The sequence below is a fragment of the Musca domestica genome, unplaced genomic scaffold (genome assembly GCF_030504385.1).
Source record: "Musca domestica strain aabys unplaced genomic scaffold, Musca_domestica.polishedcontigs.V.1.1 33, whole genome shotgun sequence".
Classification (NCBI taxonomy): Eukaryota; Metazoa; Arthropoda; class Insecta; order Diptera; family Muscidae; genus Musca; species Musca domestica.
The window spans coordinates 3449952-3468356 of NW_026712312.1; the positions used below are offsets into that span (position 1 = coordinate 3449952).

At 36.5% G+C, this 18405-nt stretch overlaps 1 protein-coding gene across 1 annotated transcript in view; it reads right to left on the reverse strand.

Annotated features, from left to right (window-relative positions):
• LOC101900641 (uncharacterized) overlaps positions 1 to 18405 on the reverse strand; it is a 489471-nt gene that overhangs the window by 228962 nt on the left and 242104 nt on the right. The window contains exon 3 of the mRNA XM_059125281.1: positions 4306 to 4489. Within this exon, the coding sequence (XP_058981264.1) occupies positions 4306 to 4489 (184 nt within the window). The remainder of the gene's footprint in view (positions 1 to 4305; positions 4490 to 18405) is intronic.

The following is an 18405-nucleotide window of genomic DNA, read 5'->3' on the forward strand; positions in this document are numbered from 1 at the left end:
TTAGATGCAATTACGAGATAGTTCCATATACATTTCTCTTCTTAAAAAAATTTATAAAAATGAAAAAAATGTCTAAAGAGTTCTACCACTAATACTCAATCCATTAAAGATTATACACCCATTGAAAATTGGTAAATTTAAGACTCTCCACCCAACACCGCATTTCTGAAAATTGCCTAAAGGCAACACTGGCCATATCCTGACCATGCAGCAGAGTTACGTATCCTACCGCTTTATACTCTGCACAATATATTCCCACATTTGGTATTCCAATTTTTTTCCGACCGTAGTTGTTGCTGTTATGGATAGAATGGCTCCTATTTGTATTGTGTGTCCAATGTTCACTTCGCATATGAGAGTGAGTGTAAATACTTCATAATGCTTAAAGGCATAAAATAGAGTTTTAACACAGACACACACACCTACTACACCCCCGACACAACACCCATACACTTAGGTGGAAAATAAAACGGCTTACAAACAAACAAACATACATGTGCATGTTGCTAAAAGCTCTTGATATGTATGTATGAGTGTTTGTGTGTGCATGTATGTATGATTGCAAGTGATTTTACACACCGGATGTAGTTCGTCGTGTTGCACATGTTGTACAAAATTCATTTATAACAAAACTCACACTTTTTCACACAAACACACACGCATTTACATTCTCCTCGTATAGATGGCCAAAGACTCTTATCGCAATAGCTAGGCGGCATCGCGTGTGCGTGTGTGTGTGCGAACTCTCATCGGTAAATTCAATACAAGCAAGCTTATGTACGGAGAATGAAAATCCATTCACTTTTATGTTATGACGACGATGACGACGACGACGACGAAGAAAGGCAAAGGACGTATAACGCAATAAGTACAGCCGTTTTGTAGGAGCAACGTCAAACCAATTGCCAATGTAACAAACTTCTGGCCGGGTAAAATCTCAATACAATACTTGCAACTTCTACTTTCTCTATGACCAGGACCTACAGTACTAGTCTTTGTCGATTACATATGAGTCTTCGTTGGGTGTATCCATAAGTAGAGGAGTGTGTGTGTGCGGGTCTGCCTGCGTACAAAAGGGACTTAATACAGGAAATCATTGTGCGATAGCAGCAGAGCTCTTTCCTATTTTTTATCAGAATGGGTTTTTTTTTTCCATTTTTCCAATAAAATCCATTCAACCTATTTCACAAATACGAAAGGGAAGAATCGATTGCAAAATTACTTCTTATAGTTGGTGCTCGAATAAATAGCGAAATTATCGAGGAAGAAAATACGCTTAACATCTTTAATATTTAATGAACTGTAGTAAGGGTAGGTAATTTCAAGCTATCTTTGGCTAGAGAGGACATATGAAGAGGGTAATGAATGACTGAGAAGTAATTCCGCAGGAAAAATGTGGAAAAGGATTTTCAGATTGGGGGTTAATGTGAGAAAAACATTTATACCATAGTTCGAAAGGTTCCCATATAATACAAGTATTCCAAAGGTCTCCTGTAGAAAAATGTCCGTCTGAGTTTAAAGGGCTTCGACAGCTGCAAGACCTTTCAAAGGCTAAAAGAACTTCTATATATGAAAGACCTCCAAAAATAAGACTAATTTAAATTTTGTCAATCTTGAACTCCACGTGAGGGAGTACGGTCTCTACAAACCTTATACCAGATCTTGTGTAGATGGAAATATGTACTAAGTGTATATATCATGGTTCGAAAGGTCCCCATATAATACAAGTATTCCAAAGGTCTCCTGTAGAAACATTTCCGTCTGAGTTTAAAGGGCTTCGACAGCTGCAAGACCTTTCAAAGGCTAAAAGAACTTCTATATATGAAAGACCTCCAAAAAGAAGACTAATTTAAATTTTGTCAATCTTGAACTCCACGTGGGGGAGGTACCAGAAGAAATGGTCCGATCTCTACCAACCTTATACCAGATCTTGTGTAGATGGAAATATGTACTAAATCTGAATGAAATCGAATGCTAATTTGGCATTTTATGTGATTTATGGATATTCAAAATTTTGACCCTTTGTGGGGGAGGTACCAGAAGTAGTGGACCGATATATTCCATCTACGCACCAGACCTTGGGTTGATACAAATATTGTGACGAGTGTAATTTTAAGACACTTGGACCCTTACATTACATTTTATAAGAGTTGATATTATTCAAAATTTTAACCCCTGTGTGGGAGGTACTTGATGGAGTGGGCCGATATCGTTAATTTTCGTTTCGTGGTGCCTTGTAATACACGGAGGACTTTCACGAGGTCTTTTATGTACACAGAACATTTAAAAGGCCTTCTAAATCTAGAAAACTACCAAGGGTTTTCTATACAGAGAAAACGTTCGATGTGCCTTCCATGTCCAGACGACTTTCAAAGAGCCTTCTACGCACAGATCACCATCAAAAGGGTCATCTATGCAAGAGGATATCCAAAGGATCTTATATATACTGTAAATGATACACAAATAACCTTCAAAGGATCTTCTCTTCACAGAAGAACTACAAAGAGTCTTAAAAGAACTTTCCAATGATCTTCCACACACAGAAGACCTTGAAAGGGTTCTCTATATCTAGGAGACCTTATGAGGCTCTTTACTACACAGAATATCTTCCAAAGGACTTCTTTACATAGAGGTTCTTCAAAGGACCTTCCATATCTGGAATATCTTCAAATTATAATCTATACACAGAAGTCCTTAAATGGAGTTTTTAGGGTCTAAAGGGTATTCCAAAGAACCTTTCAAAGCCCGGATACCTGCAAAGGGCCTTCTATATCTAGAATACCTTCGAAAGCTTTTCTATATGTAGAACACGTTTAAAGGGGTTTCTAGAATCCAATGAGGGCTTCCAAATCCACAAGACCTTCAAAGGGCCTCTCATATCCTGAATAACTTCAAACTATGCACAGAAGACTTTCGAAGTCTCTTCTATGCACAGAGAACCCTCAAAGGATATTCTATATACACAAGTCCTTTAAAGGATTCTATTAGTTTCAAAGAGACTTTCATGGCCCGAAGACCTTTCAAGGGACTTCCGTACCCAGAAGAACTTTAAATTGTCTTCTATACAAAAAAGACTTTCAAAGGATCTTCTATACATAGAAGACCTTCAAAGGACCCTCCATATATAGAATACCGTTAAAGGATCTTCTATACCCAAAAGACCTTTAATGGATTTTCTAGGGTCCAAATGGTTTTCCAAAAGACCTTTCACATCCGGAGGACTTTCAAAAGGCCTTTCCTATCGAGAAAAGCTTCAAAGCGTATTCTATACCCAGAAGTCTTCCAAAGAGTCTTCTATACAAAGAAGACCCTCAAAGGGCCTTCCATATCTAGAATACCTTCAAAGGGTCCTATACACAAAGGACCTTTAAAAGGGGTTTCCATATACAGAAGATGGATATGGGGCCTTCCATATCCAGAAGACCTTCAGCAGCCATTTAATATCTTGAAGACCTTCCCACAGTCTTCCACACACAAGACCTTTAAGGCGATTCTAAGCACCGGTGACTCTCAACGTGCTTTGCTTTCTAGTACATGATTTCCAAGTCGGACTCACTAAAGGCCTTCTGCACTTAGCTGATGAAGTATCGACACACAAAAGACCTCTAAACTGTATTATATATCCCAAAGACTTTCAAAGGGCCTTTCCTATCGAGAAAAGCTTCAAAGCGTATTCTATAGTCAGAAAACTTCCCAAGTATCTTCTATACACAGAGAGGTTCTTCAAAGGGCCTTCCATATCTGGAATACCTTCAAAGAGTCTTATACACAAAGGACCTTTAGAGGTTTTCTATACAAAGAAGACCTCTAAGGGGTCTTCCGTATCCCGAAGACCTTCAAAGGACCTTACATATCTACATAGAGGCCTTCAACAGCCTTTTATATCTTGAAGACCTTCCCAGAGTCTTACACACACGAGACCTTCAAGGCGATTCTAAGCACTGGTGTCTCTCAACGTGCTTTGCTTTCTAAGTCCGACTCACTAAAGGCCTTATGGATTTAGCTAATGAAGGATCCACACAGAAAATACCTCTAAACTGTCCCAATGCTTTCAAAGGGTTTCTCACATCCAGAAGACCTTCAAAGGGCCTTTCATATCTAGAAGACCTTGTCACACACAGAAGGACCTCTGCACTTTTTTAAAAGCTTTCTGAAGACCTCTCCAAAAGACCTTCAAAGGGCCTTCTACGTACTGGAAACTCCCAAAGGATCTTCCCCTCTTAGAGCTGTTTTCCAAATCCTTCAATTCAATCAATTTTTGTATAAAGAAGAAATTTTGAATACCTGTCTTGTTCGGTCACTTACCTGTCATGAGCAGAAAAGTTCAGTCTTATTGTATGGGCCGGTCCATATTCGCCGGCATTTAAGTCTCTTTTCCGGCGATGGCGTTTCTGTTCGATATGCTTTTGATGGGCTGCATGTAGATCTGAGCGATCAAAATGTGCCGCCTCCCAGTGGCGGATAAAAGGCGTCAGCTGGTGGGTATGACCTGGAAACAAACAACAAAAAATAAATTCAATAATTTTTTTATAATTCAATTTCAAAACAAATTTAACTGCATTAAATAAATTTGCTATATATACAGAAAAACAACAATAAAAAAACTTTTCAGATTGCATATACAAAAAGAAAACTCTATTAACTAACCCCGAGGCAATAACAAGCCTGAATGGAGAGGTTGGGAAACAAACGAACAAAAGAGTTACAAAATGAAATGAATTTAATGCATTTCGAATTGCATTTCATGGCATTATTTTAACAATTTTTATTTCATTTTGTGGCCAAGAAAAAAAAAACTCAGAAAAAAATGGGAAATACCGCATTGACCACCATCAGCAACACCACCACCAACAACACACAAACACTCACACACACACGCACTCGAACACACACACAACTTGAGACATTCAATTCATGCATTACAACATTCGGTTTTGAGCCAATGTTGCTGACCAGTTTGTTATGAGCTAACTTTATTTTCTGGGGAGAGGAAATTTGGTAATAAGAAACACAAGGACACAAGGGAGGGGAATGAGGGAGGAGCGGGGCTGTATGACAGGGAATTGTGTCATGTAACCATTATTGTGCGGTATTGTTGTGGTCCGTGCACACAATTTGTCCATGATTGTTGAAAAAGTAAATGCAAATGCAGAGAGAAAAATGGCAGAGAGGGAGAATGCCAAACGGGCGGCCAGCCAGACAATCAGGCAGACATGCATAGCAAAAATTGCTGCAGATAGCAGCAATGTTTCGTAATGGCCAAAAATGCAATTGCCAGTTGATTGTTGTTCTTGTTATTATTGTTATTAACGCTTTGTAGATTTCGATTTCATTTTTTTTTTTTTTGAGGATTTATGCCGTTAGCCTTTAGGCAGCAGCCATCCAGGCAGCAGGCGAGCTGGGCAATAGAAGAATATAACAATAATACGGAAAATTAAAGTCTAGTTTATGCAAAAGTAAATTGGAAATAATGCAAGGAAGGAATATTGCAAATGCCCTTTAAAGGATTATGAATCAAGGAGAACGGTTCTTAAGAATTGTTGCAACTGTACAATTTTGGTTATAAAGGAACAAAAAGTTTAACAGAAATCTACGCAGAATATAAGTCCAACAAAGAATATTTTTTTCAACTGCCTGTGAAAGCTCGCAACAATATTTTAGGTGGAATTCTGCCATAGATTTAAAATATTACATAAAAACTATAGAGGATAGCCAACATTGAATAAGATCATTTAATAAATAAATGCAACAACAATATTTTAGGTGGGATTCTGCCAAAGATTTAAAATATTACATAAAAACTTTAGAGGATAGCCAACATTGAATAAGATCATTTAATAATTAAATGCAACCTGACCTCAAATGGTGGATGTTTATAGAGTATTTTGAAAGCAATTATTCTGAATTTTTAGGAATATTTTCCAACTAAGTAACAGATCGTGGATTTTTGAGGAATATTTTTAAATCAATAATTTTTTTAAAAGACCAGCAGAGCCGCAGTCCTCTATTTGGAAGGAATTTTAAATACGAAATTTGTAACAATTCCGGTGAATGTCGCAACAATCATTAAAATATCGAATATCGGGAGTTACCGTTACATGGGGCTATACAAAGACGTAGACCTGCATACAAACATTTTTGTCACATGCTGTGGTACCCACTACGAACTTCAAATATGAAATTTGATACGATTCTGGTGAATAATGTCGCAAAAATCGTGAAAATATCGAATATCGGGAGGTATCGATATATTGGGGCTATACGAAAACGTAACCTGCCTGCAAATGCAAAATTATAGCCTTTTATCTCAATTCGTTCGAAAGACATCGCTAATCCGTCTGAGAATTTTACGCTGATTCGGAATGTATATACTGTGTAGGGTCTATCATGAATATTTCGAGGAGTTACAAACGGAATGACAAAGCTAATAGAATAGTGGAGGGCATAACAAATTAAAGATTTTTATTTGTGTATCTATAACCGATCAAAGGATACACATCTAAATTTTTGGAGGTACCTCTGACTCTGGCTCTGCTATATCTCCACTTTCAAGTGGAATTTCAAAACTTTACTCTTTTCTAGCTATAAAAACTTGTAAAGAACTCGGATTTCTTAAATTATTTTTAATTTCTACGATTATTCATCGCACACTCCTCGCATAGTTCTAAAAGTCGTCTAAGGGATATAACACCTTTCAAAATCCATTCAAAGTGTCTTCTATACAGAGAAGACTTCCAAAGGGTCTTATACACAGAGAAACCACTCAAAGGGTGTTCTATACACCCACGATCTTCAAAAGCCTGCTATAGGGGTATTCTATACACAAAATACCTTCAAAGGATCTTCAATATTCAGAAGACTTTAAACAAGTCTTCTATACACAAAATGAGACTCTCAAAGGGTCGTCCATACTCAGAAGCCCTTCAAAAGGCCTTCCATGCGCCTAAGGAATTTTAAAGAATATTTTCCTAGCAGATAAACGATTATTTTCCTTCGATTTTTACAGAACACCTTTGAAAAGGATGGTCAAACCAATTATCGTTTATGTCTGTATATCTGAAGAGGCACCAGAATTTAGAAGAATATTTGTATAAAAAATATCAGAAGCATAATAGTGGATTATGAAGAATGTTTTTTTTTCAGAGGGATTGATGTCAACATTCATGGATTTGTTGTCATTTTTCAAGAGGTCTGTGCCGCGAAAAATCGTGGCATTTGAATTTTTAAGGAATATTTTTCTTATCCTGAATTGTTTCTATTATTTTTCTATACCGATAATTTGGAATTTTTAAAAAATGAGCTTCATCTTTTTTAAAGATGGCCTGATCGAAATAACGGGTCTCTTTGGAACAAGGCCGTTTACATACGAACGTTTCGAGTGAAAGTAATTTTTTTGTTACAAAAACAGGCTGTTAGAGTTGGTTTATGGTGAGTCCATCTGTCTGGTTGGCTGTTGCGCACGATAATTCTCGAAGGGAGTACCGATTTGAACCAAACTTGGTAGATTGTAATAATATTTGCACATAAAATATTTTACCTTATAGACGAAGAAAGAATCATCCAAACCTAACAAGTCCTAACATTTTTATCAGTGCTAGGTCAGCTGCGAAAATTGACAATATTACTTCTCCCACAAAGGGTGAAATTTTGGAATAATTATAAATCTTATGTAATGTGAAATAAGATTCAGATAGTCTTCAAATTTAGCAATTCTAAATATTTCTACTAATCTACCAAGAACGGATTCACTTAGACACATCCCTCACAAGGGGTACATCCCTCACAAGGGGTTACCATTTTCAATATTTATATCTCTCATAACTTGCAACACAAGTCACAGATTTTTTTGAAAACTTGATAAAGCTAACTATTGCTCTCAACCAGGGAACTGATTTGAATATGCAATTAATCGGTCCAATTTTCTCGAACCTTCCCCACAAAATGTTTACATTTTAGGTAAGCAAACGGTATAGAAGCACGTACAGTACTATAATATATTAGAAAAATTTGAATATGAGGATAATGGCAAAATTTTGTTCAATTTCGAATCCTAAATATTTTGCGAAAATCTTCAAAAAAAAAAAAAAATTAAAAAAAAAAATATCACAAAATTTAAAAAAGGATATTCACATTTTTATTGGCGATTTTTTTAGATTTTTTCCTTTTCGCCAAAAAAATTGGCAAAAATTGTCAAAATCATTTACAAATGCTCGAATTTTTTGAAATTTGGCACATCCCAAACATTTGTATCAGTATTAGATGAAGCGAAATACTTCGGTCCACTATATCTGCTACCTCACATTTTTCAAAAATTATCTTATAGAAAGCGAATAAAGTAGTTGATATTGTCTAAATTTGTCACCTTTCAATATTTCTAACAAATACGAAATAGACAATATTGGATAAGTCCTTCGGAACTTCAGCCACGAGTTATCAAGAGTTTGCATCATCTTAACGGAAATTAAAATATGTTTAAATGAATGAACTTTGTCTGAAGGCCAATTTCTATCAACTGTTTACTTTTAACCTCATTCTATAGGATTTTTAGTCTTTAATTGTGGGTTTTTTGAGGAATTTATCAAAAGACCAATAACATTTTTAAAGATGTTCTGATTCAGCATTGCGAATATTTCCGCCCTTAAGCTTAATGGCACCTTATCAATTAATACGGCCAAAATGTGCCTCATCAAAATATACCTCACCCCAGTTCGGTTTTGGCTGCAATCAGCTTCAGAACACATGGAGCCATGTCCATCCACCAGTCGGTTTGTTCGGCAGGTGTTTCTGATACTCTCGAGTCGATTATACGATTTAGTCCAACTCTGACACATAGGAATAATTTTACGACTCTTAGATAGAGTATGGAGATGGGAAAGATCAGTCCACCCCTTCAGGTAATTATCCGTTTTAAAAATTAAATATTTGATTTCTTAAGTCTAGAGTATTCTCCTCATTGACTTAACTATATATTACTCTCTATTACAGAGAGCAATGTTTTTTAAAAACAAAACTAAGAGCGTTGCTATTGCCACGAATATCATTATTTGATCCCGGCGAAGGAAAAGATCACTTGGCTTTTTCAGCTTTTTCATATGACACCTTTGTAAAAAGCATGTGTCAAGCATTCACAAATGAACGAGAATCACAATAAGCTCTTGCCTTTCCCAAAAATCACCATAACAAAATATTGCAAGGAAAGCACATTTTCAACTAAGAAATCACAGAGTTCTACATGTTGCAGAAACTTCCACACAGTCGCCCGTATGTGGGTTTATTGATAGCAGAAATTATGACGAATGACGTTCTCTTCAAAAACTTTATACTATACCAATATTCTCGGAATCTGATTGGCTGAAATGTTCATTCTTAAGGATTGCCATCAAAATTTACGATTTTTCTGCATAATACACAAAATGGTATCCCTGAAACCATGCCCTTTTTATACCCTCCACCTAGGAAATTTATTTATTAACTTTGTCATTCCGTCTGTAACATGTCTAAATATTCGTCATAGACCCCATAATGTATATATATTCATAATCAACATAAAATTCCAAGTCGATTTAACGATGTCCGTCTGTCTGTTGAAATCACGATACAGGCCACATTATTTGACGTAAAACATCAAAATTTAGCAGAATAATTTGTATTGTGTCTAGGATGGTTGGTATTGAAAATTACATATATTGGTCCACGTTTTGGTATAGTCCCCATATAACGGTACCTCCCGATATTCGGTATTTTGATGATTTTTGCCACATTTTTTTCATAGGTTTGTCTAAAAATTGGTATTTGTTGGTCATAATGGGTTCTAGCTCCGGTGGCGAAACATTGCATGTAAAGTCCACGTTTTGGTGTAGCTCCCATTTAGCGGTACCTCCCGATATTCGGTATTTTAATGATTTTTGTCACATTTTTTCGCGGATTTATCTGAGAATTGGTATTTGTAGGTCATAGTGGTTCCTAGTTCGTGTGGCGAAACATTGTATGTATAGGTCCACGCTTTGGTATAGCCCCCATACAAAGGCACCTCCCGATATTCGGTATTTTTTCACGGATTTGTCTAAAAATTGGTATTTGTTGGTCATAATGGGTTGTAGCTCCGTTTGTCGAAACATTGTACGTATAGGTCCACGTTTTTTGTATAGCCTTCTATAGCGGTACCTCCCGAATATGTCTAAAAATTGGTATTTGTGGGTCATAATTGTTTCTAATGTTTCCATTACCCTAAGGTGGAGGGTATTAAAAGTTCGGCCCGGCCAAAGCTTCGAAGCTTTGTTGAAGCTTCGAATCCATGCATTTTCCAAAAAAGCTAACACCTTCATCACAACGACCTCTTTGTTTTGTAACCTCTTAGCTTCTCATGTCAACCAATGTTACCCCAACTACTCATCTTCACGCACTCTTGGCCATATTTGTTGAATAAATAGATGCGTGCGGCGGGCCTAAATGGAGAGGCATTTGTTTGCTACTCAAGTTAATTCAAAGTTAAGCAGTTGAGGCTATTTCCCCTTTTGTCTGAAGTTTTTGTTGGCGAAATTGCGTCGCATTTGCAAGTAACGCATTGGGGCTGAAAAAATAACAACAACCATTCAGTGCCAACAACAATGCAAACATTAGGCATCGTTAACATGATCCCCCTGGCCACTTCACTTCACCTTTCCACATTGGCCCACTGTCTTTTGTCAACTCACTAACAGTTGTTGTCGGTTTTTTTTTTTTTTTTTCTTTGCCATTCAAGTTTGTGCTGCATGACCTCATTTCTCAAGTCGTGGTTCATCATCTGTTAGCCTAGAATGTTATGAATGCCAAACAGGAGTAACTCATTTTGTTGCTCCTCTCTAGGTTTTTTGTTGTTGTTTTTGTTATATCCTTCTATGCAACAGCAAATGCTTTTCTGCTTTTTTTGCCTCCTTGACTTGAAGGCATTTGGTCGTTATCTCTTTGCATGTATATGTGTGTGAGTGTGTGTGTGTGTGTGTACGTCAGCCAAAGTGAATGGATTTTATTCACTTGAGATCGTGTTGAGATACAACAAAAGCATCTGCAACAGGACATGCTTAGTTTTAGGCTGTTATGCTTTAAAGCGTTGCTGTGTGCATTCGGATCCTATATGTTTTTTGCTCCGCAACTTGAAGGATTGCTTGCCATGCCAACATGGCTGCTCATCGTATTTTCATTTCGTTTAGGTTTCGAATGTTGTTTTTTCCCCTGCTCTGAGAATGTTGTTGTTGCTCCTGCTGCTACTGTTGTTGTTTTAGGCTCAATGGCTGTGCAGTTGTGCCTTTTCAGCTGCTGCTGTTTGGCGCCGAAGGTTTAGGCTGTTGCTGTGGATTTGTCATTGTTTTTGTTGCTGTTGTTTGTATTCATGTTGCTGATGAATATACCGTTAAGTGTTTGTTATGCTACGAATTGTGTTTGTGTGTATGTGTGTTTTTTGTTGTTGTTACTTCTCTTGCAGCCTACTGAGAACGAATGCTGAGAACAAAGTTTGCTTAGTACAACATGTTTGTTTGTTTATTTGTTAAGAGAAAACATTCGTGCTAGCGTTTTTTTCACTTTCTTTAACAGAAAAGCGAAAACAACAAAAGTAAATAGAACGTATTATTTAGTAAGGAATTGTTTTCAAGGGAAATTCGTTGAGCATAAATCTGTTGCAATGACCGAAATTTGCCACAGGATATTACTTTATAAGGTTATATGAACTGTGGTACTAATATTTATGCCTCGGAAATTCGTTTAACCATAAATGGGAAATAGGCTGGTATGTCATCCTGATCTAACATTTAACGGTCAGAAGACCCGAAATATAATGCAGATTAAGAGCTTTAGCGATTTAAAAAATATCACCATGCAGGATGAGATGAAAAAACTGCAAACAACTTCAGACTGCTGTCATTTCTAAGCCACTCGTCCGACAGCTGTTAAAATTATTCCAGTGGCAGCTCATTATATTGTTTACAAGCGTACAAAAGCATTTTGGAGAGAATTTTCCAGAAAAAAAGATATTCGTATATTTGGCTGGAAAACTACAAGTGACTATCGTTGGAGCACTCCAGCATTTAAATGTCAATAAGTCTTTTGTGTCTCGTATCATCACTCGTTACCGTGATACTGGTAGCGTAGCCCGACGTCAAGCAAGTGTACGGAAGAAAACAGCAACATTAGCAAAATTGGTTCGAAAAGTAAAGAAGCGACTTGAACGAAAACAGCGTCGCAATGACCGAAAAATAGCTGGTGAGCTGAACATATCGCAATATTCCATTCGGCAAATATTGAAAAATCAGATCGGGGTAAAGCCATTGAAATTCCAAAAAGGGCAAGAACTTACATCGCAACAGGAAGAAAATAGACTCAAAAGAGATAAAGAGTTGCTTAGTCGAAACTGGTGAACTGCCGAATTTGGTTTTCTCCGATGGTAAAACATTCGTTGTCCAGCAGTTTGTAAAGAAACAAAATGTTCGTGTTTACTTGCCAAAGAGGTCAGCTGAAAATGTGCACCTTTGATTGGCCGCCGGAACTCAACACTCACATGGTAATGGTGATGGTGGGGGTCGCCATAACAGCCGATGGTCGCTCTCGGCTCGTATATATCGACCGCGGCATCAGAATAAATGCCGAATAATATCGCGAAAATATTCTGGAGGGTGTATTAAAGCCTTGGGCACGCAAACATTTTGGCCGCTGACCTTGGACATTCCAACAGGACTAAGCAACCTTCGCACTCAGCACGCGCCACCCAAGAATGGTTACAATATGAGGTTCATCGCTGCATTTCCAGCGCACAATGACCACCAAAATCTCGGGATACCAATCCGTTGGACTATTGTGTCTGGAGTAGTTTGGAAAGCAAGGTTGGCACTAAAAAATGCCAAAGTGTCAATCACCTTAAGCAAGTGCTTCGCCGGAAATGGGCCAAAATACCGCAGAGCAACATTCGGGCAGCGTGTGACGGTTTTTTGGCCGTTGGAAGGCCATAATTCATGCCAAAGGTGACCAATTCGAACAAATCTAAACTTATTCTAAAATTTGATGCTATTTCCGACATATTTTGCTTTCATTCAATAAAATTAAAAAAATTAAAAATTATGGCGTTTGACTTTGTTACAGTTTTTTTATCTCACCCTGTATATGAATTCCTGATGTTAAGGTCTGACTCAGACCCTTGGGTAGGTAAGACTTCTAGGAATAATTTGATATGCTGCGATATCGTTTAAAAGGTGTGTTTAACCATATTTAAAATAATCAAAATGCCGAATATCGGGAGGTGGCCCCTTTGTTGACTTGCTTGAGGGATAAAATCTTCGACCAAAAAATTCCGCAATATTGATGAAAACTTTATATGCCAAAAAAGCACGGGTTTTGAGGAATCTTAATCCGAAAATTTTTAAAAGTGTGGAAGAGGGAGAACTTTCCCTCCGTTTAGATAATTTTTCGATGCAAACTCTCAAAATGCCTAGATACGTTTCTTTTTTTTTAGTTCTACTTTCATAATCAAAAATATTTGGATGTAAAAATGCATAGTGCTTTTTGACCCGTTGTGGAAGAGGCACTACTAGATCTTGTGTTGGTAGCAATATTGAGATGTGAGGAAATTTGAAGAGAATCAGTATTTTATTTCACATCTTATAGGAGTTATAATTATTAAAAAAAATTTGACTCTTCATGGGGTGATACCAGCAGGAGTAGACCAATATTGCCCCTCTCCGAACTCAAGATAGGATTTCAAATAATTCCAATTAAAAATGGCCCAAACAAATTTGGCCATTTAAATATTGTTCTTTCTTATTGAAATTAAACAATTAACCCATCACTCAATATTAACTTTGGAGGAAAAATTGAAATCAATTTTCATTTATCAAAATTCTTGTTGCACAGATTTTAATCGACATTGATGCCATTGATCATTGCTTCTTTACGCCAATTGGAGCATCTGTTTTGGCTGTTGCCTTGCAATTGATGATTAATCGTATATGTGCTGGCCTGGTCATTATTCAAGCCAGCTGTCAGTGATGTTTTATGCTTTCAATGCTAGTTGTTGTTGTTGTTGGGTATAATTTTTAACGATTAATTGCTGGCAAAGTCAATTAATTCAATTAATTATGTGTTTAACAGCAACGAAGACTAACAACAAAAAAAGCAAAATCCGCACAGACACGCATACAAATATGACCGGTGGTGGAATTTTCACAAGAAATGGAATGCCGTTTTTCCCCTCCAGATAGCGTCACAGCTTGCAACGAAACATAAATAAATAAATATGGCATGTCATGGAAAAATTGCGTTTTTCACACATAAGTCAAAAGTGATAGCTGGCTGGCATGACGGCTAACAGAGGCGCAAGGACGAAGTTTGGTATTTCACAACGACAGCGAACATTTTTTCTGTGCTTCTTGATTGAATATTTATTCCAATTTTACTGGAAGTGTTAAATGTTTTTATTCTTCTCATGAGTGTGTGTGTGTGTGTTTTTGTCATACTGGAAAACTGCATTGAAATTTTTTCCGTTTCTTCTTTTTTTGTGAAATGCCTGACATTTAAGCTGCTTATCTGTTCGTTGTGATAACATAAAAGCGGAAATTTATTAAAAATGACAGTGTTGTTAAAACACATAAATTGCAAGGCATTAAATCACATGGGGACATATTTTCTTAATCCCGGCAATTTAATAAAAATATTTTTTGGAGGTTTTTTAAATGGCAGTGTCATATGGAAGAATGTTAATTGGAAAACTCGTTCAATATAAATGGAAATATTTTGTAATTTCTTAATTGAATATAAAATCCAATGTATAGGTCTGTTCACCTTCATTTTAGGGAAATTAAGTATATTTCTGCAACTAAAAATTAAATAATGAATTATAATTTTTAATAAAATTTCGATTTTCCATTTGTTCCCGGTCGGATTTTTGCACGAAAAAAACTATGCCTTGTTTAAGGCGGGTAAATGCAACAACGCAGCTCCAAAAAAGTCTTTATATTTTTGTTCAACATACTTAGTTACAAGAAACGACTTCCTAAACGGCTGCCGCTTAGATACTTGAAACCAAAGGAAACAATTTTTGAATAAAAAAATTTTATAAAATTCCACATCCCAGTAACACATACATATATACTTAAAAAAAATAAATATATTAAGATTTCATGGCTAAAAATGGTGGCATTTTTATAGAATGTTTTTAAAAATCATTGACCTAGGATCGTGGATTATTCAAAGACTTTTTGGTAAAAATCGCAAAAATTTAATAATTGCTCAATATTTTTCAATAAAAATACTAAACCTTATATTTTTCGATATTTTGCAAAAACTCCAAAACCACAAATAGGGGATTTTTAATTTTTTTCTTAAACAAAAATTAATGGAAAATGCAGTCAAGAACCTTACATAACTAAAATCATGGGTACCAGTATATTACAGCCATAAGAAAATGTGGACATATTTTTTGTAAATAGAGTTTATTTATAATACGAAACCCAAAATGACAAAATGTCATGAAATTAAATGGAAAACATGACAAAAACGTAAAAAATACATGAAATCGGAGTTATTCTTAAATTTCAGCTATTCCATAAAGTAGGCCAATGAAAACTATTTTCTGTACCAATGACTCTGGATGTCATCCAAAGATTTTTATCCATTTTCAAAGCTATATCCTGAATGTTGCGAAATACAAGGTGAGATAAAATAATCTGCAACAAAGTCAAACGCTATAATTTTCATGTTTTTTTAAATTTTATTAAATAAAAACAAAAAAGGTCGGAAATAGCATAAAGTTTTACAATAAGCTTAGATTTGTTCGAATTGGTCACTCTTGGCACGAATTATGGTCTTCAAACGGCCAATGAAACCGTCACACGCTGCCCGAATATTGCTCTGTTGTATTTTGGCCCATTTTCGGCGAAGCGCTTGACATTTTGGTATTTTTTAGTGCCAACCTTGTTTTCCAAAATACTACAGACACAATAGTCCAACGGATTGGTATCCGGAGATTTTGGTGGCCATTGTGTGCTGGAAACCTCATTTTGTAACCATTTTTGGGTGGACTTTGCTGAGTGCGATGGTACTGAGTCCTGTTGGAATGTCCAAGGTCTGCGGCCAATGTTGCGTGCTGAAGGCTTTATACACCCTCCAGGATATTTTCGCATATTTTCTGATGCCACGGTCGATTAATACGAGCGGAGAGCGAACAGCCATAAGCTGTTATGGCGGCCCACACCATCACCATGGCCGGCGCTTGAATTCCGGTAGCCAACCGAAGGTGCACATTTTCAGCTGACCTCTTTGGCAAGTAAACACGATCATTTTGTTTGTTTACAAACTGCTGGACAACGAATTATTTCTAATCGGAAAAGACCAAATTCGGCAGTAAACCACTTTCGGCCAAGCGAAGCTCTTTGAGTCTATTTTCTTTCTGTTGCGGTGTAAGTTCTTGTACTTAACATACCCTCCACCATAGCATAGAGGGTATATTAGGTTTGTCATTCCGTTTGTAACACCTCGAAGTATACTAGGCCCCACAAAGAATATAATTTCTTGATCAGCATACAATTCTATGTCGATTTGGCGATGTCCGTCCGTCTGTCCATCTGTGGAAATCACTCTAGCTTCCGAACGAATTGAAGTAGATTGATAAAATTATACTCAGGACTTTTGATATTATCTGCAGGACTTTTGGTATTGAATATGGGGCATATAGGTCCGCGTCTTCGTATAGCCCCGATATAACGGTACCTCCCGATATTCGATACTTAGTTGATTTTAGCGACATTACTCTCCGGAATTCTTTAAATTTTGGCATTTGAAGTTCGTAATGGATACTACAGCCTAAGACAGAAAATTGTCTGTACAGGACCACGTCTTCGTATAGCCCCCATATAACCGTACCTCCCGATGTTCCGTATTTTGATGATTTTAGCTACATTATCCACAGATTTTTTTTTTTTTTTTTAATTTTTGCATTTGAATATTGTAATGGCTTATGCAGGTCCATGTCGTCGTATAGGCTCTAGTGTAACAGCTACATTCGGTATTTTTAAGATTTTAACAGAATTTTTAACGGATTCTATTGTTTGTGAGAATTGCCAAATCCGTTACAAACGGTGGAGGGTATTCAAAGTTCGGCTAGGCCGAACTTACAGCTCTTTTACTTGTTGGAATTTCAATGGCTTTACTCCGAGCTCATTTTTCAATATTTGCCAAATGGAATATTGCCATGTGTTCAGCTCACGGCCCTTATTTGGCCACAGCGATACCGGTTTCGATCAAGTCCCTTCTTTACATTTCGAACCATGTCTACTGATGTTCCTTTTTTCTTCCGTCCACTTCCTTGACGTCAGACTACGCTACCAGTATCTCGGTAATGAGCGATGGTACGAGACACAAACAATTTATTCACATTTAAATGCTGGAATGCTCTAACGATACCCACTTGTGGTTTTCCAGCCAAATATGAAAAAATCACACTATCACGCATGAATTCCATCACGAATAACTTTTTTTCCGGAAAATTCTCACCAATATGCTTTTGAACACTTTTAAACAATATAATGAGCTGTACCTGAAAAAATGTTCACCGCTGTTGGACAAGTGGCTTAGAAATGACAGCAGTCTGAAGTTGGTTGCAGTTTTATCATCTCACACAGTATAGAAGGCCCACCAAAGACCAATTCTTTTAGAATTTATCCTATTTTATTAACTATAGATATTCTAGACAAATCTAATTAGCATTCCGTTGTTGTCTATAAAATTTCCAAAAACTAATTCACTTGAAAAATAAAAAAAGCAAAATAACAACATAATCATCGGCCATACTCATATAAATAAAATATTTAGTTGGTCAACAGTAATGATGATGATGATATTGACCATGATGCTGATGATGATGCTGATGATGATTACATGAACAATATGTTTTAATTTACTCTCCCTTTGGTGAATATTCGGAAAAATTACAACTGCAATATTCATTCATTACGGCTCAGTGAATATTCAGAGAATATTATTAGGTTGGCAAAGGACAGCTAACAAAAGCCCCCAAACAGCAGTAGCATCAGCAATTGTATAGCTGGTATTAGTAGCAGCTTTGAAAGAGTATACCTTTTTGGAAAATTCATCTCCCCTCCCTCTGTCCCTCTCTCATGATGATTGCACATTCAAATGAAAATATTTACAATTTTGCAATTGGCAAATCTCGAATTATCAATTACATTTCGACTAATTTAACTGAATGTTTATAGCATATGTATGTGAGTACAGATGATGACGTTATTTTGTGTGTGTGTGAGTGTGAGCAACATATGTGCAAATATATTTTTAGCTAAAATTATTTTCATTTCATATTACGTTGTTATTTTTGTTGCACCACCACAACAACACGCTCTTAAATGCTAAATTTAGTTTACAAAT